At 43.4% G+C, this 27,520-nt stretch overlaps 1 protein-coding gene across 1 annotated transcript in view; it reads right to left on the bottom strand.

The window, feature by feature from the left end:
* Positions 1-27,520, bottom strand: part of CCDC191 (coiled-coil domain containing 191) — a 123,043-nt gene that overhangs the window by 43,424 nt on the left and 52,099 nt on the right. The window contains exons 7-10 of the mRNA XM_078655904.1: positions 17,838-18,000; positions 14,257-14,447; positions 8,255-8,492; positions 3,842-4,356 (exon numbers count right to left, since the gene is read on the bottom strand). Of these exons, the coding sequence (XP_078512030.1) occupies positions 3,842-4,356; positions 8,255-8,492; positions 14,257-14,447; positions 17,838-18,000 (1,107 nt within the window). The remainder of the gene's footprint in view (positions 1-3,841; positions 4,357-8,254; positions 8,493-14,256; positions 14,448-17,837; positions 18,001-27,520) is intronic.

Below are 27,520 nucleotides of genomic sequence, written 5' to 3'. Positions count from 1 at the left end.
GGAGCAGCTACCCTCCCAAAGAGGTACAAGAACAATGAAATGTAAATTCCCTTTTCAAAAAGACAAACAAGACCATGAAATGCAATTGCTTTCTATCTAGAAAGAAGGATACCATAGAAATAATGCACAAAATCCTGATCCCCTTACGACTAGCAAGGAATAAATTCAGCTACACTTCCATCCAGGTCAACATCTAATTAACACAGTGTTGCCTCACCTCAGCCAATCAGAGGATCCCAGCACAGTGCAGCCATAAAGCACTTCCAATACAAATATACATCCTTGCACTAAACACTAATTCCAAAAACCCACACTCAAGTTTGAAAAAGAAGGAAGCTCTCAACAGCTCCCAACACCCCACCCCAACATAAGGAGGAAGTGGACAAGCGCAACAGATGGAAAAACGTCTAAAGCAGCAAGCTAAAGAAAAAAAAACCAATCATGTAGTTCTGTGCTCGACCTCCCCATCAGTGTAGAAATCGACAAATTAGGAAAGAGCTCACAACCTTCAGTGTCCAGAAGTTCAAGCAGGTTAAACCCTGCATTGGCATAACAATACGCATGCTAAATTTTTCCTGAGGCGTACACCAACTATAGAGTTGTCACCCCACATTCGGCTCCTCATTGCATCTTGCCATTAGTCTGCCATGCAGCTCGTTACCCTGGGTCCAGGTCCTAGCAGGCCATATGTTTCAGGCTTGGCTCAATAAATCGCTGGTGCTGACAAAATACAGCAGGTAGAAGCCACAGGACTCCCCTTTGAACCGGATTCCCTACGGCACTCTGCTTGCAATGACCTCACACCTAGCAAAACTCTTCCAGTTTTCAGTGGTGGACTGTTTTGCCAAGGCACTTCCTTGATGGGCTGCCATCTTGCTGTTGTCAATCTTGGCCTTGGGACTTGCAAACAATAGAATGTATTGCTATTCCATATATTCGTTCCAAAATATCTCTGGAGCCTATGGATGTGTCTACGCTTTCTTTGCTCATATTGGCCTTTCCGTAGGTAGCAATTCCTTTACAACCAGCATGCCACCAGTAGGGCTCACATCAAAGCAGCATAGAGGCACCCTTAGTTTATCTTCAATAAACTCCATTTAATTTCTAGACAATCACAAACGTTGCTTTATTTCTATTGAGTGGAGCTAACACAATAAACAACACCATTGAAACAATGTCAATAACTCAAGAGAGCATCCAGAAACACCTGGTATACACAGGTCTATTGGTGCTGCTACTCTCTCAACAGGAGTGGCTTCAACTGTTGCCTCTTTAGACCATCCTTTGTACCATTTGTTGTCCAGTGGAATGCTATTAACAATCAAGTATCTCATGATCAATCTCTTGATCAACAGTGCAAATGCTACTCACTTCCCTGCTATTTGATATTTCTGATACGAACATTTTCACCAGCTGCCAACTTTCCGTATATCGCGGCATGTCCATAGCATATGAGTGCCTCATCTAATCCACTTCAGGGTGGATTTGATGAATATTCAGGGTCAAATGTATGCAATAATTTCAGCAAGATATCCTGACATTTTTAAAAATGTGATTAGCTTGAATCATACATGTTGAGGTGCGATTTATTCAATTCTCATCTACTCAAATTAACACAAGATCACCGTCCCACTCCTCTCACACTGCTGCAGAGTCTTTAAAGCTGAAGACAGCCAATGCGTTATACTAATGCCCATCACTGAAACGTACGTAATAACATTAACAGAGGACCAGCCTGTAACTGCTCTACTGAACATAGGCAGGTTTGTCCAAAAGTTCCCAAATTCAAGCTAAACTTCACTACTTCTACATGTTCCCAATGCATCTCTATTCCTATGTATTTAAACAAAGGAGGGACCACTTCAATCCTTGTCGGGCCCTTGCATTGCGCCAAATGTTAAAAGCCACATATACCAACTAACGCTCAATCCTGCTGCTGCACTCAAGCCTGGACCTCTGAAATCACAGCTAGGAAGAGGTGCTCGGGCCCTCAATATTCATCACAGGGTAGTCCCCTTCATGCTATCACTGGCAGCTGACAAAATATGCCTATGGTTCAAAGTCTATTACTCAATGACCCTCCCCACTAGTTTGAATGGTGTTGTGTGGAGGGTGTAAGCCTGTTTATGTTCTCCGTTGCACTACCTACTCTCGAAAGTGAACGCTACCCGTCTAGACTGCAGCTGCCAGCTCAAAGTACAGCAAACCAGTCCATTGTAATATCATGATCCCTGATGCAAATCCAACATTGATATGATTGAATATATAATTATGAAACTATTGTGTTTTCAGTGTAATTGATTTCATAACTTCCAGTGGATCATGTAGGCAACATAATCCTTCAAAGATAGCCATTTGCTACATCCATTGTGGAAACACGCATTAACATTTTCCACTTCCCAAAAAGTTAAGGTTTGCTTCTAAAATATGAAGTTGCCACTTGCTTCTTAAAGTCAGTAACTATTCCTCACATAACAGTAAAATGACAACAGCTGCTTAAAATTACTCAGAGCAAAATTCTATAGGCTTGAGGAAATAAGTAATCCGGGTTGTAATACCACCATCACCCAGAAGGCACATGGTATAAGTTACATCTGTCTGTTCTGGGAAGTACTGATATTACTTTCTAAACACTTGTTTTGCAATGTAATCATACAAACAGTCCATAGACTGAGAAAGAAGGCTGGGAGACAATTTAATAACCTCACATCAAAGTGAAAAACAAAGGTATCCATTGTGTATAGTTCCATTGACGAGCCATAAGTCACTTACAAACAGCGGTTCAGTGGTCACCCTTGGACAGAACACGTCTCAAACTTTTTTGGCAATATCAACTGTGAAAACATCAATCCATTTCAAATATCCAAATTCGGGCTGGTGCCTGTCCTTTAAATAATCACCTGTAACATTAGCCAAAAGCGATTTGCCCTTTTAAATACAAATGTGTTTGCTCACTCGATGTTAGTTTGGTCCTTTCTTTTACACACTGAAGCTGATAAAACATATTTATCCTCAGTCTTGGTAGTCAGCTGGACAAGAAATGTATCCTTTTTCATCCAAACTAAAGCTTTTATTAGAGTATCTCCACAAATATATCTGAGGTGCAATCAAGATATGAATGGAAATGTGAACATTGGCCCAAAAGTTCTACAAAACTGCACCGTTTTGTTGGGTGGAGGGTGAAAGCCTCTTTTTGTCCAAATGATAATATTGCCTAAATTTTCCAGACTAACAATATCAAACAGGTACCTTTACTGCTGCACTTGCCTCCGTGCTGGACTCCATCCCAATGATTCCCTCCCCTACTGACCTAGCCGCAGGAGAGATGTTCGCCCCAAACGCAGCAGCGGTCAAAACTGCAGAAAGCAAGAGACCTGCTGGTTCCAGGAATGGCCAAATCTGGCATATCAGGCAATGGGGATTATTTAGGATTTAGAGGAAGGACATCGGCCAAAGATAAGTAAATGTCCTGCCGCCCCCATTTAGAGTGCATTACAGGTATACTATTTAAATAGGATGGACGGACACCCGCCAAACTCTACATAATCCCCCATACATTGTTAACATTAAATGAAACAAATATTCGAATCTTAGGTGCGATAGGCAAACATGTTTTTCAAAGTAAAATTGGGAGGTTAAAGGACGTAGCATTGTAGGTGTTTCAGATGTAAAACAAACATATTTCTTCATAGAACATCTGCTGAATGCTCTGTACTGCCTTAAGAAGGAAGACAGACTATTTAGGGGTGGAGCATAGTGAAAATACAGTAGGAAGGAACATGTTTGAGCAGAGCACCCCACAATTACCATCAAATTCTCAAATAATAGTAAAGGAGGTTACCTAAAAGATCCCCTCTTTTTTGCAGCTGTTGGTTCTGGAGTCATAGGTCCTTCCTGGTCTTTCTTGAGTTTGTCCTTCGCTCTTGGAATTGGCTGGTTTAGCTCCCTTGTGACTGCGGTGGCACGATCCGCCTCGTTCTTTAACAGGATCAGCCGCTGGTTCTCCTTCAGCTCTAAGATCATCTCCCTCTGCTCCACAAGCTGGCGACGCTGCTCCTCCAGAAGCTGCTGCTGGAACGCATGGCGGTTGTCAAAGATTTCACCGGTATTGGGGTGACGTTTCCAGGTGGGACTCCTGAGACGTTGACTATTAGGAAGGAGTGGCGACGGAGTCGGGGCTTGACTTCGGTACTGAGCAAGTTCTTCAGCGGTCAGGGCCGCGTGCTGAAGGGTGACCTGCCAAGCATGCTTCGGCTTTTTGGGTGACACAACTCTGGAACGACTGTCACCAGACTTCAGATCTTCACCTAAGGGAGGTGGTCCCTTTTGCCTGTCTCCAGCTGCATGCCAATCAATCTGCAATACAATATAATAGAAAGGGGATCTAATTCTCTATAAACAATATGCTTTTGACATTAACTCTGTTTTTGAGGGGCATCTGGATCAACCCTCAATGTTAAATTGCTTGATGAACCATTTCTTTATATTCTGTATATATTATTGATTTCTAAACATTGTCAGTCGTTCCTTTCTTCTCTGCACATGAGCAGATAAACACATGAGGGTCGATAGCATGAACTAAGGATTCAACGAGTAGCACATAAAGTGCATGCTTTTTTCACTTAAAGCATGTCTTTTAGACGTGAACAGACAGCTGATGCATGCATTAACTCTGCTGTGTTGCATAGCATGAACATTCTGTGTTCCTGTGACATGTTTATATAATAGATGTTCTGACAGAGTACGATTAGTTGTTGTGTACGGTGCATGGAATATGTGCATGATCAGGGGACTGCATCCTGTGGGTCAGAATGCTGAGGCTCTTGTGTTAATAGCCATTCTGTGAAGCAGTTGACTGCTGGTTTGTGAGGAGAACAGAACCTGCAGATGGTGTAGAGTGATAACAGAAGATTGCATCCTAAACAGAGCTATGTTACAACAATCAGTAGAAGTGTGAGGTTGTACAGTCCAGGATGGACAGAACCCAGACACCAAGATCCCATAGCTGCTGGTGCCCAGATTTGGTAAGATCTGTGAGAAACAAAACATGAAGTCATGTGTCTGAACTATGGGGCTATAATGAACTCTGGACAGGAATTTAAGTTTCACTGACTAACAAGAATACACCAGACTGACAGAACAGACATGACAGAAACATAGAAAAAAATAAGACTGACTGCCTCATACTCTCAGCCATCCCATGCAATAGCAGAAAATCATTTATCCTGACAGTAGGCAGGAGTCAGGCCTTCGAAAAACACAAAAACACAATGTTGTAGTTATAGGCAGAACCTTTTCTACACAACAGCACAGATATTTTATGCCATCTAATCTAGTGTAAAAAACATTTACAGTAAACACATGGTATTGTCGTGGGACAACAGCAATCCAGGGCTCTAAAAGGAATCTTAAAATACTGCCAGCGAAGCCTATGTTCCACATATATGCTATGAAAAGAAATATGGCCGAAAGGGACGTCAAATTTTTAATGAGCGTTTCTGGACTCCTCACATCATCCATTATAACTTTGCGTTTTTTTATGCTGATGCGATGCTTGAAAAGTTAGACTATGCTGATAAGTTGATTGACAACTTGTAAGATTAGTTGCTGGAATTAACATGAAGCTGTTGAATGGGAAAAGCCAAGCCTTCAGGTCCATAAGTTGGACTGAGGATGGGGCAGCAAGAAGTTCCACTTCAAGGTGGCAGCAACAGAACATGTCCTACATCAATAGTTTTGCTTTTGAATTTGGGAATGCGGTTTAAAAATCTGTCTTTAGACTTTAATAACCATCTAGACTCGTACCATTGAAACTGGCGGGATAAAGGTGAACGATTTTGTGAAATAAAAGCTTTATGGATCAAGCATAATGATTTTAAAAGAATACATTATCTTACTCATAACTAATGAAATGATGCAAAGCTGCAACAACATGATCTTAGGGGCCAATCCCAGGGCTAGTGTTGCTGCATAATTTTCACTCCAGTTGGAAGGTCTGTATCGGATAGGATAGAAGATCAAGTTCAGTAGAGTTACAATAGTAAACAGGCAGAGGCAAATGCTTAATTTGCCCTCTGTGATGTTAGGAAAAAAGACAGAATTTATTTTAAAGAATGAAGTTGAAATAAGCAGCACTATCCTATGATCTGGTCATCAGCTATGGTCAACGTCAAAGAGAAATCTTATTTTTATTCTCAGTTTCTTTTACCACAGGCAGAGGTGAGGGCATAGGACCTAGGACCAAATGGAAGCTCCCAGAATAAGAGCCTGTTCCCTAGTCTTTTTTTTACTTTTTGTTTTAAGTATTTTCTTTCCTGTCAAATTCATATCAAAAGAATCTTAAACAAGGTTTTTTTCATAGGAACATTTCTGTTAGCAGAGAATATTTTATCCCAATTTTTTGATTTGTTGGACATTTCATTACACACTGCGATTTGGCGCAAAGGCCACTGAGGTCATCTTCTTTGATGCTCTTCTTTATCTAGTCAACTCCTTATGCGAGCCATTGTAGCATCCCTGGGATCCTCTGTGGAGTGTTCATACTCCTAATTTATTTTAAACAGCAGATTAGTTCTGATACAGTGCATAGTTTGTTCTCACTATTTTAAAGGCAATTTAGAGGTTAATAATTTACCAAACCCTGGTAGCGCAGTTATTTTCCAATCCAGCTATGGGAGCCTTCTGACGTCTCTCGAAACCACATATGGGTAGGAAATAGACATCCAAGATCATGACAGGGCAGTGAAGGAAACCAAATTTAAACTCATATTTCCACATAGTTAATTAATTATTAATACTTTATCAACAGGGTTTGTCTAACCAAGCCAAAATGCAACCAGGCTACTATTATACAAGGATCACTCGCTTATTCCTGCTGAAAACCTATAAGGTTTATCTTAGGAGTTTCAACCACACTCTCTTGCCCGCATATACTGAACATTCCTATATCTCTTTTTTCTCATTCTGTGGATATTGCACAGTCCAAAGACTGGAATTACCCCCATCTCTGCTATTCCTGGGCACAGCTGGATCTTTTTCAATCTATTCAAAAACGGTCTACCCTCCCTCTCCTGAGAGCTGACCAATCTGCACCCACTCTCCCTTCAGAGAATACCCCTGCTGATCATCTTCAGTTAGACCCCTATTTTCCTCATACACGTTACACATTTCTTTCTCTGGTTAGTGATTATACACCCATTTAGGTCTTTCATGAACTCAATCAAATATGTAAGTGTGGAGCTTGGGTAGAAGGTAGCGTAGGCATGCTCCTTACGGAGGAAAGAATGGCTGCTCCGGGCTGCTGGTGCACAGAGTTATTAGACTACTCAGTGCGGCTTGTTTCTTTGTGGTCACGGTGTATGTAGCTCCCTGCTCCTGTCCCACCAAAAATTCAACCATCTGCACCACACAGCTGCAACCAGACCCTGTTCACTGCTCCCAGGAACCAACAACTGACTGCACCGCACAGCTGCAACCAGACCCCGTCCACTGCTTCAAGGAACCAACAAATGACTAAAGCACCTTTCAATCATTACTTGACCCTAAAATAACTGGTGTGCGGACATGTGCACAAGCACTATGTCAACACAGAAACACAAGACCAAAATTCAAATGTAAAAGAAAGCATATAAAACAAGATCAATTTGACTTTGCGTGTAATAAGGTCTAGGCTGCTCTGTTGATCATTCCCCCCTGATAAGTTCTGAAGCAAATTGAAAAATAATGAGTAAAAGTTTCAGTTAGTCTAGTACTTCTTTCAGAAAAAATAATCTGTAGTTTGTAAATATAATCCAGCACATTCCTGGCTGGAGGCTGTGTTTACCTTATGTGTGTGATACACAAGTGCGTGAACTTGAGGACAGATTGCGATTTTTTAATCTATCTTGCCCAAACTGATGCACTGATATACTGTATCTACAAATAGTTATATTATTGGCAAATGGATTTTAGTATGTAAAAGAGAAAACAGTTTAAGATACGCCTACTTTGCATTCACATGATGTGTTAGACTGAGCTTCAACAACTGCTTAAATTGATCCTCAAAGGTAATCTGGATGAGGATATGATCAATATTTTCTGCGCTTCGTACGTTCTCTGGATTTGAAATGTGTTCCTATCTTCTATGAGTCACTAGCCAAACCTTGTAGCTAGTTCAGTGGGACTGGCTTATTTACCCATTTGGCCTCATCAGTAAGTTCCACTTTTTCCCAAGTACGGTTTAGGTTATAAACAAAGAGAATAACTAATGGTTTACCACTGGCATCGTCTCCGACCCCATCTGAATCAGGTTACTCTCCGTTTCCAAGGGTGGATCAGATGGGGGTGCTGAAGAAGAGGCCACCTCCAGCAGTGCAGCCATCTTCCTCTTGGTTTCCTCCTTCTTGGCTTCCAGCTCCCTGCGATCCACCTCGGATCTACACCACAGCTGCCATGCCACCAAACAGTGCCGCAAGAGCCTCCGACGGTCACTCTCTGATGCAAGCTGCTGTTTCCTGCATAATAAAATGTTCACAATGTACAAGCGCAGGAGAGGCAAATTAATGGCCGTGCACAAATTAGGAACTTAAAACAACAAAGAGGTAAAGCTGTGAAAGACATCAAGAAGAAAGAGATACACTGTGAAATACTGTTTGCTTAAAAGGGAGAAGCTTCAAATTGTAGCTAGAGTAAAAGAAAGATGCTGAAAATGACAGCTAAGATAAAGGGGAGAAGCTGTCAACTGCAAGTTTAATGAGGAAAACTGAATAGCTCCTGGGATGGAGAGAAGCTGTAAATAACAGTTAGAGGAAACTGGTTTGCAGATAAAACAAAAAGAAAGTAATTAGTTATGAATTACAGCCAGAATAAAGGAGAAAAGCTGACAACCGCAGATAGAATGGGGCAAACTACAGAAGGGGTAGAAAAAGGCTAGAACCAGGGAAATGCAGTGCATAACAACTAGAATAAGGAGTAGAGCCTGTGAATCACAGCTAAAGTAAAGGATATAACCTATGGGTAACAGTTATAATAAAATAGGTAAACCCTAGATTATAGCTACAATAAAGACAACAACTGTTAATTACATTAATTAGAATGAGAATAAAGGAAAGGAAATTTGAGCTACTGCTGAAACAAAAGAAATAAGTACTGAATTTAAGCTAAATTAAAGGAGAGAAGTTCAGACCTTCAGGGTGGGGTCTCGCTCACTCCCTGTAGACTGATAGAAGCAGGGTTCTGCCTCATCCACGAGTTACCATCTAAATCGAACACACACACACACTACAAACCAAGGCTTGGGGCAGGGGGTCTCACCACAACCAGTAGACACTGGTTTTCTATTTTTTCCTCACTCTGTAACTATCAAATCATGCTAGTTTCTTGGCACTTGGGGCTCTAAGAGAATTCTTACGCAACAAAATTGCCACAATCTGCAAGCACTTCAACCCTCACCCTCCTGCAGCCAACCTCGGCGGGCTCCTCAACCTCGCTGACTCCAACATAAACACTTTAACCACATGGGAACCACTCTCAGCACAGACTACCACCAAAACCATCATGTACACCATTCATTCTGGACCTCCCAGAGATCCCTGCCCCCAGCACATGTTAAACCTGGGGAGCAGCACCAACAGCAGGCAACGCACCACCATCATCAACGCCTCCATCACCTCGGCCTCCTTCCCAGAGTGATGGAAACATGTGGAAGTCAAACCGCTCCTCAAAACCCCCACAGTAGACCACAAAGACTTCAAAAACTACCGGCCCATCTCCCTGCTCCCATTCCCAGCCAAAGTTCTGAAGAAAGCAATAAACCTCCAACTCACCACCCACCTAGAAAACCTAGGTGGACCCCTCCTAATACAGCTTCTGCTCAAATCACACAATGGAAACCACCTTGATCACGGCCACCGATGACATCAGGACTCTCCTCGACAGGGGAAAAACTGCCGCCCTAATTCTTCTCGATCTCTCCACAGCCTTCGACACCGTGTCCGACTACACCCTCCTAAATGGGGATCAGAGGGAAAGCTCTCATATGGATTGCATCCTTCCTCTCTGGAAGAACCCAAAGTGCCTGCCTCCCACTCTACACCTCGGGCCCGAAAACTATCATCTGCGGTGTCCCACAAAAATCCTCACTGAGGCCAACCCTGTTCAACACATACATGCCTCCCCTAGCCAGCCAGGTCCGATTTCACGGTATGAACATCATCTCCTACGCGGACGATACACAGCTCATCCTCTCCCTATCTTCATACTCGCTCACACCAAAGCTAACTTTTACAGATGCATGACCAGCGTCGCAAGCTGGATGCAGAACAGTTGCCTCAAACTCAACACCGCAAAACAGAGATACTCATTTATGTGAGTAACGTCTCCACATGCGACAACTCCTGGTGGCGAACCGAACTTGCCCCCCAGCCACTACCACAGAACACACAAGGAACCTCTGCATCATACTCAACAGCGGGCTCACGAGGAGGAACCAGATAAACGATGTCTTGTCCACCTGCTTCCGCGCCCTGCGCTTGCTCAGAAATGGCTCACCATTAGCTCCAGATACACCCTCACCCAGCCCTCATCACCAGCCGCCTGGACAATGGCAACACCCTCAATGTTGGGCTCAGCTCACAACTACAAAACAGACTCCAGACCATTCAGAATGCAGAAGCCAGGCTCATCTTCAACCTACTGAGATGGACCCATCACTCCCCACCTCAATCTCTGCATTGGCTCCCTGTCAGCAAACGGTGACATTTCAAAATGCTCACTCATGTCTACAGAGCCTTCCACAACAAAGCACCAACATACCTCAACAACAGGGTGAACTTCCACCAACCCACCAGATAACTACGCTGTGCATCTCTTTCCCTGGCCCACACGCCCCGCATGCACAGGAGCATAGGCTGTGCCATCTCCTACCTGCCCGCAAAATCATGGAATGGCCTCCCCCTCCAACTCCGAACAGCTCCCACCCTGCTGCAATTCAGGAAAGCCCTGAAAACCTCGCTCTTCATTGACGACCTAAGCAGCAGCACTCTCCCCCACCCCCTAAATACCCTCACAGGTGATAAGCAGAGCTTTACAAATCTGGTTTGGTTGATTGATTGATCAGAGCAGCTAGAGAATTAGTGCCAGCAGCTGGTAAAGTACTCGTCTACCCCTGGGATTAGAGGAGGAAAGTGGCCTGCCCAGATTTGGAAGGCAATTTAGTGCAGGAGGGAAAATGACAACATATTTTCTCACTTTCTTGATTTAGGGAGCAGGAAGTCTCTTCTTTTTGTGGGCACAGCCTAGTATTATATAAGTGAATGACCATATCCAATTGGTGCTAACTATTAAAAGGTTCTGGTGCACCAGTTCTAACCTTCCCTCGCACAGGTCTACACCACGTTTCCCCGTGAATGGTATCACCAAATAAGAATGATTTATTTGTTTTTAAGAAACTGACATAAGGCGGGCAGTCACTTTGCCTACTACAGTGGCTCCATCCACAACAAATCCTGCTGCCATTGAGTTCCACAAAGGCCTTTGTTTCTTGGTACTCTCTTTTCTTTTGTCCCTCTTGCCCTTTATCTTTCAAGAGTAGGTCACTGACGATTTAGAGCAAGGGAAGATTCCCCACCTGTTGACACTGGGGGCCGAATTTTACTGCTTGGCAACAATAATAAAAAAGTAAATAATGAGCCATTTTTGACCTGGTTAGGTGAGACATTGAAGGCTTCTTTAAATCTCTGTTCCAAAATCAATCAGGTGGCTGACAGGACTTTGTGCATCAGAATGGCTTGGAATATTCACAACCCTCTGGTAAAAATATGATTTAGGTGCAAGAGCTCAAACTAATTTCAGAATTAGAAACTTTATTAAGAAAATTACATATATCTTTAAAACGTGGTGCATGTAGGATCTCCAAAATATGAATACATTAATTTCAGATTTATTAGGCGCAAGGCCTGTAGGCATAAAAGTGTCACTTCTCTGGCAAAGCACACAAACCATAGGGAAGAAAACAATATACCCAGCAAGTTCTTTTAAAAATAGCCACATGTTTGCAAGAGCTTTGGGTCTAATTACCAAGAAACACTTTTAACCCCTTCCACGATGCTGATGACGAGCTCAGCTCGTCATGAGGTACACCTCTCGTACGCTCATGACGAGCTGAGCTCGTCATGAACCGCGGGATTTTCGAATCTTCAGCACACAGCGGGAAAACGTGCCGCGCGCATGTGGTTAAATACAATTGTCTCACTGGTACCAGACCGCATTCATATTGTTTGTGAAAGGACGAAGGGGTTTGCCCATTTAAAAGAAGCACTTGAAGGATGAGGGAAAGAAACAGGCATCAGTCAGTTCAGTGAAGACCTTTATCCTCTAAGGTGAGAGAGGTGGTGCAGTGAGAGCAAAATGTCACAAATGTGTGGCCCTTCACCTAAGGGCCGACAGAATCTATTGAAGGTGCATCAGAAGGCTGAACATAGGTTGTTAGACAGTGAATTTCAACTTAGATCAGAATGTTGGGTAGGAAGACTGTGCTGAAGCACAACAGGCACCAATTAGATAGAAGACCTGTGAATAGACGCCAAGGCCAGATAGAACAAGGTTAATTTACAAGTGTAGATATACTCCTACACCTACATGTAACTCTCTACTTTTTTGCTGTGAAGATTAACACCTGAAAGTAGATTTACATACCCCCCCCAATGAGGGGGTGGAGGTCCTTTCAATCCATTTAATGGCTGTAAAGTTACTTTCAGAAACTTTCTGTTTTGAAATTATTTTATTAAATGCACAAATGCCAATTAAAACAAAGCAGAATGCAAAAAGCAAAAGTATAGGAGAGTGATGCAATTGTCAAGTGTGATACATATGAATATTACGCTTATATATATGAGTATACACACATACATATATCTTTATATACATACACACCTACATACAGACACAAACACACGTATTTGTTTTCTATGGGAGTCTGTTGCGGTTGTTTTCTATGGCCACGTGTGGGGTGCGACTCCAAGGCTTGGCTGGAGTATACTGAACCCTTTGTGACACTATTTGGGCTGTTTGTGGTAACGTTTGAAGTGTATTTTGTGAAGGGCAATGGTGATACTCTGTGTGGGTGTGTTTTGTGTTACCATTTCCCTCCTTAACCACCTCCTAATTTTCCATTAACCCCACCCATTTTGCAGACACTATTCCCCATTTTCCCGCAACTCCCCTGTCACATATACTACAAAAACATATATATATACCTGTGTGTGCACAGATCTTCACCACCGTGGTGAGATCTCCTTACAGAAAAGACAGGAGAGGTAGAAGTAGTGATCTCCACATGTAGATTTGTGAATTGCATTTTGGAGTATGTGAAAAGCACTAATGTGGTACAACTTTATGTAATGCAAAATTCAGTTAGGGAATTGGTCCCAAAATGTTTAGATTCATCGACTTCAATTTTTTGACGTGACGATGGCAATAGAAGTTCCTGCAGTTGCAGAAGACCCTGTTTTATTGGTGAAATCACAAAGTGCTTAAGGAGGTGTCATTTTTTCGGGGGGGTCTTTTTAATGCAGTGTCTCTTGGATAAGATATTATTTGGATCTCGTGTTCATAACACAGTTTGGGGGCGGTAGGGCAGCGCCGGCTTAAGAACCGAGCGGACAGGAAGAAGTGTAGGCTGAGGTGTTAAAGATGAGGGACTGCAATTTTGGTGACAATATCACATTTGATCAGGGTTTGGCAGAGAGGAGGGAAGGTTGGGTGTGGTTTTGAGGATGTGTGTTAGGTGATTTTGGGCCATTGGGATGGTTGAGGTGCAAAAGATAGAGCCGGATTCCACTGCTGAAGATGGGTTGTAGATCAAGAAGAAATGAGCAACCAAAATTGAGTAGTATCATCAACCAGAAATCTTAGATAGAAGACACATCTCCATGTGTGAGGATATGGGAAGAAAGGGGCACATGAGCTGGTTAAATACCTCAGCAGTATGAAATGAGTCCATGAGAAGAGCATATTTCAGCTGGATTTGGATTCAGAAAAATAGACTTATGAAGTGATTGGCTGGGGTAAGATGCTCTCCACAGTCTAAGATGTTATGGAGAGAGATACATAAAAATGTGTGTTAGGTGAGCCAATATATGTAGGGCTCTGATAGGGTTTTCCTTTGCATGAACAACAAGACAACGGAATAAAGATACATAAAGTGGTTTCTAAAGTAAGTAAGAGACAAATACAAATACTACATTTTATGAGGGTCTACCCCCCATTTTCCCCTCATACCTGTTTTCTTCTCGAAGATGTGTTTCCATTTGATGCGTTTCGCGCTCCACTTTCCTGGCCCAGGAGTAGTCCCTCCAGCCCCGAAATGCCCGAAGCTGACACTTCCAGTCTGACAGGGCCCTGGCTTTCCCCATCTTTATCCTGCGCTCCAGAACCAGCTTGTGCCAGGTTGAGAAGTGTTGCTTCAGGCACTGCACAGGAAGGTTTGAGAAAAGACACACATTAGCTGCTGATCTCAACTCCAGGTTTGCATTTCAGGTAAGTCCACCTCTAATCATCAAATTTGAGGCTCAAACAGCTTCACTGAAAATGCAAAACACAAGAAAGATGAGAGCCGTTTTTCTCCTGTGCTTTATGTATAGTGAAAGAAAGCATGAGTACAACTTGCAAAAACACATTGGTAGCGCGCAGACTGGGCAAGCATAAGAAACATGAAGATACTGCATGACAACCTTGTCAACTACACTTTTTGTCAACTAAAATTAAGGAAATGTTTCAAAAGGCTCATCAAGTCTAACTTGTCCAGAGAATGGCAACATGAACTACAAGAGTACACTGAACGATGCAAAAAGTCTATTGTGTTAAAGAAACCCACTGCACTGAAGAGTGTGGATCAGCCTCATAAAACAGTCCCACTTAAACTCACTCCTTTTGAATCCAGGGATTAACTTATCCGATGGCAGATGTATTCTAAGAGAACAAAATTAAAGCAAGGAAGCTAAATGATAGACTGCAAGGGGGATACAGCCCTTCTTAGGTGGTGGAAGCATGGCAGTGTGAACTCTTGCGTGCTGATCTCTTATAAAGTAGATGATGAAAGAGTACTAATCCTCTGTACCCTTTATCCATCTGTCACACATGAGGTGTGTTTCATGAGGCGCGATTCATTGTGTTTGATCCAATTGTTTGGTTTTTACAATTCAAGAACTAAGAAGTAACACATGGCCCGGACACTTATCAACATGAGTTTTAGGTCTACAGCGTCCAACATTGGGTTACTAGAGCCTGATTGATGCTACAATTTACAGACAACTGCTGGCTGTTCAATGATTCCTAGTATGTACTGTTGTGTTTTATCTAGGAACCCGAATCAATATTCCTATTTTATGCCCTTGTCTGGCTATAATCAATAATATCCATACAACGGCATAATAATCATATCCATAATTCAGTCGTAGCACGTGCTGTCACATTAAACAAGGCTACTTCTCCGGCCCCCTAGTAAGCACACCGAGTTCTCTAAACAAAACCAAGCCTCCAGCAACCTGGGAAATCCCCCTTGCTCTTGATTTGATTTCATCCTAGAACTCCTGTAAAGCACTGTAAGAACGGCCAGTTCTTAGTGACATCTTTATTGACGTCTTATGTCCAACCTTACGTCAAACCCAGGCACCTTTCAGGTATAAATATACCAACGTTGCCTTAAGCAAACACACGGTGGAGATTTTGGAGCAGAGCAGCTATCTACTTCCGAGAGCCCAGCTGATGCGAGAGCCCACGGACGCTGCCCCTCCTCCCTGACGCGCTGAGAAAGACGCTGTCTTTTCTCCTGCCGAGAAATCCAGCTCCGGCGTTTCCAGGCTACCCTTGCGGGTTGCTGGGATATCGAGTCCTGAGAGAGAGATACCAGACCTCCTGCTTTCTATTACCCAGGTACGGAACTGACTAAACCCTTACAGAGAATTCTTGAGTCAGATTCTTGGCAAAATAAACTTAACTTAAAACTGCTACTTACTTACTCCTTCCCACGTATTAGGCTTAGGTCAGGTACACCGGGGTAGGCGTAGTTAGAAGCACCAGTTGAGTACGATTAGTCAATGTATATATGTATGTATATATCTTATCTATTTTAAAGTATCATATGGCTAAGAAACCATATCAATGCTTTTACAGTATTATTTTATAATCCTCCTTTTACTGTACGCACTTTATTTTACCATGAGTATTACAATCGTGGCAATTCATTTCTCTTGTATGAGGAAGAAGACTGCTCAATAAATAACACCTTTTATTGAAAACGCCCGTCTCTCTTTTCTCTGCATTCTGGTGAAACTAAGTACGCACATTTGACTGAGTGAAATAGCTGTCTTTTGTTTTCACACGACTCTAGAGATACACTCTTATTCAGGGAGAGCAAAGTTGTCATGTTTTATGGTTGTCAGAAGCTAATCCCTTCTTGTCTATCCAGGGAGGTTAAACTCCTCCTCGTTTATTCGAGAAAGTTTCTAGTGACCTCTGAGCTAGCTGGCAAACCTTAAGTCTAATATAGTCAGTAGAGACCTAGATAACCTCAGTCCTACGTCTACACTGCTGAATATATTATTCCAATGCGCAGAGCCTGTTGGAAATATAGGAACTACACTACAGTACATTTATCTAATGTGGATATCATGATAATTCTACCAAACTGTTTGAATGGTGCAATACAATGCTCTGCTGATAATTTCCCTTATGTTCCTTCTACTGAATTCAAATCTCCCTCCAAAGTTGATTTACTGAACAGTTGAGGGAGTTCAAGGAGCAAGGACTCTGTCACAAGGACATGATCAACATTCAGCAGTGGCATTTGGAGGAAGGGTAAGTAATGGTGGGTCTTTCCAAGCAAGGTACAAGCAATTACACTAAAAACTAGAAGCAGTACTATGGACTAAATTTGAGGAACTCCTTTTTCAACTGAATACCAAATTGTTGAAATAATGATTTAAGTGGGAACATTTTTCCAAGTTTCAAATGTCAGTGAATCAGGACTGTATGGGCCCAGGGATTTAACAAGACAACTGCCTTAAATTATCAGCATCAAAAGAAAAGGCAGGGAGAAGCCCACCCTCAAGATCCAACAAAAGTGTGCCCTGGTTTGGCATCATAAGGCGGCTTGTCCTGGCTGGAGCGTTTTCTCCACTCTTAGAGTGCCACAGCATGTGCTCAGGCTGACCTGGTATAAGGTTGTGCGACTCTTAAGACATTGCTTCTAACTTTCCCCTGTTCAAGCGAACTGCTGTTCACCCTTTCTTCAAGGCTAATATAATAAAACTACAAAGACAAGCCCTGTAAAATTGTCTAATTGTATCCCAATTTGTCAACATTCCTTCTATTTTCATTCTCAAACTCTTTACAATTTTTAGTTAATATTTCAAGGAGGCTTCGGCCCCTACTATCTGTAGATAGTTGCATTTAGGGCAGCGTGAAAGATAAGCTAGAGTACAAAAGGTGTTGGGGAAGCTTGGTGAAAAGCACTAGTTTCTCCTCCATCCCTACACCTCCAGTGAATCTCTCTCTACTATGTAGGCCCCCTTACATGTAAGTGTACACATTGAACCAGGACAGTTTTTGTTGATATGGAAGGGGTTATGGTTTAATGGAGTCTCTTTAGAAGAATATTTCCAATGAAGTAAGCAGATGGACAATGCTAGCTGCAACTGAATCTATGCATGGGTGTGCAGTTCATATTGTATAACCTCCTCTCATTCATATGAATGTATGGCCGCTTTTGAGGTTACAGGAATTCTTCTTTGGTGCCTTCCACATTATAAAATATGTTTTTTAAATGGTACAGTGTTCTTCAAATGCTCCAAACCGCTCACCCTCTGGTCGTCCAAGTGTAGGCGAGTGAGCAGCTCCTGCAGTCGGCGCTTCCTGTGGTTCTCTCTTTCTAGCTTCTCTTGTTGCTGCTGCAGCTGAGATGTCGCCACCACGGATGGACCTGCACTTTTCTGCATGTTTTCCTTCTCTTGCCGTCTCCGTTCTCTGAAAAGAAGATCAACAATCAAGCTTTACAGACTGTTAGTACATGTGTCCATGAAGGGTTACTAGTTATGCTGTGGCAAAAACAAATCTGGATGAAGCTGCCCTCTCTTTGTAGAGTTATAAAGCAATGGGGCAACCCGGGCAACCACTGGACCTGGGTAAATAGAGGTAATATGGTAATGTCACAGTGGATAGCAATTTAAAAGCAGATAGACAAAGCAAAAATTAATCTATTGGATCTGAACAAAATATAACACCACCATACAGTTATTTGACTAATAGATGTGATTTTATTTCATCACAGCACTGGAATGAAACAAGATATAAAGTACAGGAAAAATTATAACTAAATATTTTTCAATAAACAGGTGCACAAAAAACGTGAAGTGAAGGTGCATGGAAGGGATAGTGAGAAAGGACAGTAGTGCGCATATATATACATCAGTAAATAATTAGATAAAGGACTATCCAGACAGTTTCCTGCCAAATACATTAAATGTCAAATCATAACATAATTGCAGATATACATTCTCTGTCATATATGCCTCTCTGTAAGCAGAACTTTGAGTCGTAGGTGAAAAAAGGAGACTGAAAATCTCTCGCATCATAATAATGTCCTTATTTGAGATGTTTCGTCTGGGGCAGAAAGCGATAATATCCAGAGGTATGAATAAGAACTTCTGTACACTACTACAAATCAACAATTCACGTCAGGTTGGATTGAGAGTTGCATCTTTTGGTATACGCAGAGAAGTCACGACAGATATCCTCACTGGAGTACAATTTGGTATATGCAGAGGAGTCCCACCAGATATCCCCACTTGAGTACAATTTGGTATATGCAGAGGAGTCCCACCAGATATCCCCACTTGAGTACAATTTGGTATATGCAGAGGAGTCCCACCAGATATTCCCACTTGAGTACAATTTGGTATATGCAGAGGAGTCTCACCAGATATCCCCACTTGAGTACAATTTGGTATATGCAGAGGAGTCCCACCAGATATCCTCACTTGAGTACAATTTGGTATATGTTCAGAGAAGTCCTACCAGATATCCCCACTCGAGAACAATTTTGTATATGTAGAGGCCCCACCAGATATCCCCACTACAGTATAATTTGGTTTATGCAGAGGAGTCCAACCAGATATCCCCACTAGAGTACAATTTGGTATATACAGAGGAGTCCCACCAGATATCCCCACTAGAGTACATTTTGGTATATGCAGAGGAGTCCTATCTCACTAGAGTACAATTTGGTATATGCAGAGGGGTCCCACCAGATATCTCACTAGAGTGCAATTTGATATATGCAGAGGAGCCCCACCAGATATCCCCACTAGAGTACAATTTGGTATATGCAGAGGAGTCCTACCAGATAATATCCTCACTTGAGTACAATTTGGTATACATTCAGAGACGTCCCACCAGATATCCCCACTAGAGAAAAATTTGGTATATGCAGAGGCCCCACCAGATATCCCCACTACAGTATAATTTGGTTTATGCAGAGGAGTCCCAACAGATATCCTCACTAGAGTACAATTTGGTGTATGCAGAGGATCCCCACCATATGATATCAGTACAACAGTGCAATTTGGTATATGCAGAGGAGTCCCGCCAGATTATATCAGCACTACAGTGCAATTTGGTATATGCAGAGGAGTCTCACCAGATATCTTCACTAGAGATCAATTTGGTATATATTCAGAGACGTCCCACCAGATATACCCACGAGAGTACAATTTGGTATATGCAGAGGCCCCACCAGATATCCCCACTAGAGTACAATTTAGTATATGCAGAGGCCCCACCAGATATCCCCACTAGAGTATAATTTGGTTTATGCAGAGGAGTCCCACCAGATACCCCCACTAGAGAACAATTTGGTATATGCAGAGGAGTCCCACCAGATATCCCCACTAGAGTACAATTTAGTATATGCAGAGGCCCCACCAGATATCCCCACTAGAGTATGAAATGAAATGAAATGAAAGAGGATTTATACCGCGCAACTAAAACCCGAAGGCATCAAGGCGCCTACAAAATGAATCTTAAAAGGCAAAGGCAAGACTACAGGTATGCTTTGGCAAATAGCCGTGACTTCAAGGCCTTCCTAAAAGACTGAAGAGTGGGAAGAGCCCTGATTTCAATGGGGAGAGCATTCCACATTTTAGGGGCCACTGTGAAAAAAGCTCTACCACCCCATTTAGCTCTGCGAATGCGTGGTACAGATAACAAAGATTTGTTTGCGGAGCGTACGTTTCTCGATGGGCAGTAAGGGGCCAAAAGGGCCCAATCCCCCCTAACCTATTTCTCGCTAGGGCGCCAAAGGTAAGGCACAGGATTTTAAAGGAAATCCTGTCCTCAACAGGTAGCCAATGCAAAGCCTTCCTGGCAGAGGTGGCCGATGCACGTTTGGGCAGATCCAACACAAACTTAGCTGCCGCATTCTGGACCAGCTGAAGGCGCTGCAGCAGCCCCCTACTGAGACTTGCAAACAGCGCATTGCAATAATCAAGTCGGGAGCCAATAAGAGCAACCACGACTTGCTTTCTGGCCTGCTGAGATAAGTAGTGTTTGATTCTCCTCAGGATGTGAATTATGCCCCAACAGGTAGAGACTGTTCTGTTCACCTGCTGACGCATATTGAGGGTAGGCTCAATCAAGACTCCTAGATTTTTTGCAAGAGCGGTAGGTACCGGACACACTCCCAGAGAGGCAGGCCACCAATTAGCCGACCAGATGTCCTCTTTTCCCCCAAACACCATGATCTCCGTCTTCTCCCCATTCAATTTTAATGAATTGTAGGTCATCCATTTAGCGACTGCATCCAAACAAGATCTAAAATTGGAGGCAGCCTCATTAGCGGGCTGAGAGAGGGAGACCAGGATCTGGGTGTCATCGGCATAGGACACTACCTCCATCCCAAAAGATCTTATCAACCTGGCAAGTGGGGTCACATAGATGTTAAAAAGGGTCGGACTTAATGCCGACCCTTGGGGGACCCCACATTGCACAGACAGGGATGGAGATAGAAATTCCCCCAGCATCACCCTCTGTTCCCTCTGGTTTAGGAAGGCGGTCAGCAAGTCAAGAGCGGACCCCTCCACTCCGATCTCCCTCAGGCGAGATGTTAACACAGAGGGAGAGAGGGTGTCAAATGCAGCAGTGAGGTCTAACAGGATAAGGAGGGTGGTCTATAATTTGGTTTATGCAGAGGAGTCCCACCAGATACCCGCACTTGAGTACAATTTGGTATATGCAGAGGAGGCCCACCAGATATCCCCACTTGAGTACAATTTGGTATATGCAGAGGAGTCCCACCAGATATCCTCACTTGAGTACAATTTGGTATATGTAGAGGAGTTCTATCTCACTAGAGTACAATTTGGTATATGCAGAGGAGTCCCACCAGATATCCCCACTAGAGTACAATTTGGTATATGCAGAGGAGTCATACCAGATGATATCCTCACTTGAGTACAATTTGGTATATATTCAGAGACGTCCCACCAGATATCCCCACTAGAGAACAATTTGGTATATGCAGAGGCCCCACCAGATATCCCCACTACAGTATAATTTGGTTTATGCAGAGGAGTCCCAACAGATATCCTCACTAGAGTACAATTTGGTGTATGCAGAGGATCCCCACCAGATGATATCAGCACAACAGTGCAATTTGGTATATGCAGAGGAGTCCCGCCAGATGATATCAGCACTACAGTGCAATTTGGTATATGCAGAGGAGTCTCACCAGATATCTTCACTAGAGTACAATTTGGTATATATTCAGAGACGTCCCACCAGATCTCCCCACTAGAGTACAATTTAGTATATGCAGAGGCCCCACCAGATATCCCCACTAGAGTATAATTTGGTTTATGCAGAGGAGTCCCACCAGATACCCCCACTAGAGAACAATTTGGTATATGCAGAGGAGTCCCACCAGATATCTTCACTAGAGTACAATTTGGTATATATTCAGAGAAGTCCCTCCAGATATCCCCACTAGAGAACAATTTGGTATATGCAGAGGCCCCACCAGATATCCCCACTACAGTATAATTTGGTTTATGCAGAGGAGTCCCACCAGATGTCCCCACTAGAGAACAACTTGGTATATGCAGAGGCCCCACCTGATATCTTCACTAGAATACAATTTGGTATATATTCATAGAAGTCCCACCAGATATCCCCACTAGCGAACAATTTGGTATATGCAGAGGCCCCACCAGATATCCCCACTACAGTATAATTTGGTTTATGCAGAGGAGTCCCACCAGATATCTTCACTAGAGTACAATTTGGTATATATTCAGAGAAGTCCCTCCAGATATCCCCACTAGAGAACAATTTGGTATATGCAGAGGCCCCACCAGATATCCCCACTACAGTATAATTTGGTTTATGCAGAGGAGTCCCACCAGATGTCCCCACTAGAGAACAACTTGGTATATGCAGAGGCCCCACCTGATATCTTCACTAGAATACAATTTGGTATATATTCATAGAAGTCCCACCAGATATCCCCACTAGAGAACAATTTGGTATATGCAGAGGCCCCACCTGATATCCCCACTGGAGTATGAGTTGGTTTATGCAGAGACGTCCCACCAGATATCCCCACTAGAGTATAATTTGGTTTATGCAGAGGAGTCCCACCAGATATCCCGACAAGAGTACAATTTGGTATATACCGAGGAGTCCCATCAGAAATCTTCACTAGAGTACAAATTGGTATATGCAGAGGAGTCCTACCAGATGATAACCCCACTAGAGTACAATTTGGTATATGCAGAGGTCCCACCAGATATTCCCACTAAAGTATAATTTGGTAGATTAAGAGGAGTCCCACCAGATATTTTCACTAGAGTATTATTTGGTATATGCAGTGGAGTCCCACCAGATATCTTCACTAGAGTACTATTTGGTGTATGCAGAGATCACACCAGATGATATCCCCCACTACAGTATAATTTGGTTTATACAGAGGTCCCACCAGATATCAACACTAAAGTATAATTTGGTATATGCAGAGGAGCCCCACCAGGTGATATCAGCACGACAGTGCAATTTGGTATATGCAGAGTTTCCACCAGATATCTTCACTAGATTACCATTTGGTATATGCAGAGGAGTCCCACAAGATATCTCCACTAGTGTACACTTTGGTATATGCAGAGGAGTTCCACCAGGTATCCTCAATAGAGAACAGTTTCTGGAGGACATGTAAAGTCATCAAGACATTAAAATTCGTTAATTAGGTCTAGCAATGCAATGCATACAATAACTCGTGCCACCTGCCATGCTATGATGCCATGTTGTTCTCATTTAGCACATTTCAGGGGTTTGACCAGTTTGAGCAAAAACCTTGCCTCACTTTCTAACACTTTTTCAGTGAATGTCATTATTTTTGTAGTTTGCCTAACATTCAACCCCTGTTGCAAGGGCTTTGCCCTTTGGCTGTGCACAGAGGGTTCTGCAGCCTTTGACTGTGTGCTGCGGTAGTTAGCTGCAGAGCTAGGCTCAGAGCTCAACCTCCCATGACCACTCAACCTGTACAATACACCGCCTGCTATGTACTCATTCTGTACTGTGCACAGCCTTTGGCAGTGTGCAGCGGGGGCTGATTGCAAGTTAAGCCTGGTGCAAGGCCAGGCTGCAAACGAATGAATTTCATGCTGTTTAACTGAATCGCGCCAAAGTTAATAGTAAATTAAACTCCCATTCATCTCTGCTCCCCTGGCAGATCTGCTAAAACTTAAACTAGCCAACAAAAGGCAAACTTGCTAAACATCTGCCAAAATTCGAGTGGCAAATGTATTTGCATGCAGGGGCGGCACCTCTGCTAAGGCGGGGGAGCCTGCCCCACTGCTGAAAGGCAGCAGGCAAAATACAAATAAAACGACAATTCAACTATTTTATTGGCATTTTATTTTTCATTTACAGACGCAGAGTCTAGGCGGGGCAGGGCCATGTTGCAGCGTCACATGACCTCAGAAGGATGAAAGGCTGAGTGGACCCGCAGGGATTTGAACCTGTGACCATGAGGTCGAACACCGGCCCGGGCGCATTAGCCCACTAAGCTACCAGACCCCCCTGGCACCTTATTTCGACCAGAAGATCCCAAAAAATTACTCAGTGGTTTACACCAAATCAAAAAAGAACACTTTCCGAGTAAAATTCAATTGCAAGTTTGGTATATATCTATTCAGCGTTTTTTGCAGTATCACTCGCAACATTTTCTACAGGAGCTAGAATGGTAAATGATACTTTTTCACTGCCCCCTTTAATTTTAAATGCATCTTCACTAAACGTGGCATGGCCAAACTTGGCTGACTGAGTTTATAGATTGCCAGTTTTTGTGCAAATTCGTTCAAAAGGTCAAAAGTTACAGGTAAATCAAACAAGCATTGACATAGCCAATAGGTCTCGCCTGTGGGATCTTATAAGTGTTTAGCCAGAGCTATTGGCTTTGCCAATGTCTTTAAGCTATGTTGTAGAGCATTGTGGCTGCGGTGCAGTATGTTGAAAAGTTATAATTAAAAAAAAGTGTTATAAGCATTTTTGTTACCTTATATAAAACTAAGAAGACATTATGTACACATGAACGACCGTATTAAAAATATAATTAACATAAAAAATGTCTCCTAGTTTTTTTGTCCTTGCAATTCTGGCAACTTCTTTCTGCCTGTTTTAATGCTAGTTATTTAGCTTTCTTTTGTCGAGGGGTGAGACACAAACAAGGGGAGGGTTCAGGTTGGGAAATAGTACCTGAATCACAATACGAGCAGAGGACGGATACAAGGGGAGAATCAACAGATGCCAGATTTCAAGGGCAGCTGAGTGATGCGGGGGTGGTGCTGAGGTGGTGGTGTGCTGGTATGGAGGCAATGCTCAGGTGATACTGAATGATACTCGGTGGTGCTGGGTGGTAAACCGCCTAGGTCAAATGTGGTTGTGCTTTCTCTAAACTCCAGAAGAGCTCAAACTTAGATTCAATGGTGATGAACAGGCTTCAGAATACAGCTGGCCCACAGTGGGTATCCAAAGCCTCAAAGATGGCGGTCGTCGGGCACCTTCAAGGATCTGTGAGACAGCCACCCGTCAGACTTTGCATGAAACATAGGCTGACACGACTGTCAAGCATGATAAATTAGTCCACACAGATGATAAAGCTGTATCATATCTTGGTGTGCTGGATTTGTTAGTATCACCTGATACCCTTGATCATGCTCTGCGACTCAAATGTGTGGGAACTCTCCTGGGTCCCTGTGTTGACATTTGAGCAATTTCAGAATGTGTAGTGTAAACTTTTGTATAAGTGTATGAACCAGCTCTCCAGGGTTCACCTGCTTTGCTGTTGAACATGTGCTTTAAAGAACTCAGGGAGCTAATCAGGATCTCGCTTTTTCATTTTTACGCTGATGAGAGGCAAAGACATTTGAAAGTCAATGATCCTTAAGAGAATTTTCCAGTGTCACACAAGCTTTCATGGATTTGAGAGTGGATAGGAGAATGTGTGCTAAAATGAATATCACTAAAATGGAGGAGTGGCCGGACTCACAAGTAGGATAAGCCTCAGCATAAATGACTCAACATGAACTTGGTATATCTTAACAGACTTTAAGTGCAAGAGGGAGAAGACCAGAAAGAAAGGTCTTCTACTGCTATGTCAGGCTTCATCACAACACTGCTTGTAGAAGGATTCGAAAACACACCTCTTTAAGGAACGCCTTCACCAACATTCAACTTTGATTACTACAACCAGTCACAGACACTATATGAAGATAAAGCCCCATACTGATAAAGCAGATTTTACCTGCACCTACCTACCGTGTCCCATCTCAGTCTTGTGCAGTGTTCCATTGCTTAACAACTAGATTTGTCACTTATACATATATATATATATTATTTACAAACTTTTGCCAACTGCTCCAACACCACAGCCACCAGGAACGACACCACCCCCTCCCAAGAACTATGCGACACCCTGGAGGACTTCTTCCACGACAAAATCTCTGCTATCTACGAGAACTTCAAACTTCAAACTCTCACTGCCGACAGCATCGGCCTACTCACACCCACTAACACAAACCCGAACACCTGTTTACCCATTGGGACCCTCTCACAACTCAAGCCACAATCTTCATCATGAACTCCGTACACTCGGGAGCACCCACTGACCCATGTCTCCATCACATCTTCAACCTCTGGAGCAAGACAATTGGTGATGAGCTCAAGAAAGCCTTGAACACCACCATCACCACGGCCTCCTTCCCTGAGGACTGGAAACATGATGAAGTCAGACCACTCCTGAAGAACCCATCCACTGACCGAAGAGAACCGAACAACTACCTGGTGAATGTTCTAGAAAAAGCAATCAACCAGCAACTTACCAAACAGCTGAAACACCACAACCACCTGGACCCCTTTCAATCCCGATTTTGAGCCAACCACACAGAGATAGCCCTGATCAGAACCACCCATCACATCAGAGCGCTTCTGGACCATGGCCAAACAGCAGCCCTCAGTCTCCTGGACCAGTCAACCGCCTTCGATACAGTCTTCCACCACATCCTGATCAACAGACTACACCAAATCAAAATCCAAGGAGACGCCCTCAAATCGATCACCTCATACCTCATTGGAAGAACTCAGAGAATCCGCCACCCACCGTTCACCTTGGAGCCCAAGATCATCTGTGGCGTCCCACAAGGATCGACCGCCAGCCCTACCCACTTGGACAGGTACATGACATCCCTGGCCACCACCATGAGATCGCATGGACTCAACATCATCTCTTATGCCGATGAGATCCAGCTCATCCTCTCGCTGTCAGAGGACCCCTCCACCATCATTACCAACTTCCACAAATGTGTGATAAAGGTCGCCGAACGGATAAAGGACAACTGTTTCAAGTTCAACACGGACAAGATGGAAGCCCTCAACTTTGGGAACAACACCTCACCATGGAACAATGCCCGGGGGCCTGGAATTCCGCTTTCCCCCCACCCTGACAGACCACGCCCGCACCCACAGCAAGTTATCTATGCAGAAACAGGTCAACGCAGTCTCATCCACCTACTTCCACACTCTACGTATGGTCTGTGTGATTTTCAGGTGCCGCCCGTCACTCAGGCCCTGGTCACCAACAGGCTGGAATGCAGGAACACTCTTTAGGTAGGAATCATGGCACGCCTCCTGAAGAGGCTATAGACAATATGAAACTCAGCAGCAAAACTCCAACTCCTCCGAAGGACTCACATCATGTCACACCAAGAAGCAACACTGGCTCCTGATCCAGAAAAGATGCCAGTTCAAGATGTTGTCCCACACATACAAAGCCTTGCACAACGAAGGGCCAGCATACATCAACACATGCCTGACCTTCGACCAACTGACCAGACAACTGCGATCCACCTACCTTTTCGTCGCAGACACCCTCCGGATCCGCCGATCCAACAGCGGAGGGAGTTCCTTCTTTCATCTGCAGGCCAAACCCTGGAAAAAC

The sequence above is a fragment of the Lissotriton helveticus genome, chromosome 8, assembly GCF_964261635.1.
Source record: "Lissotriton helveticus chromosome 8, aLisHel1.1, whole genome shotgun sequence".
Taxonomy (NCBI): domain Eukaryota; kingdom Metazoa; phylum Chordata; class Amphibia; order Caudata; family Salamandridae; genus Lissotriton; species Lissotriton helveticus.
The sequence above is the reverse complement of the archived record's forward strand: the minus strand, read 5'-3'. Positions and strand labels throughout refer to the sequence as shown.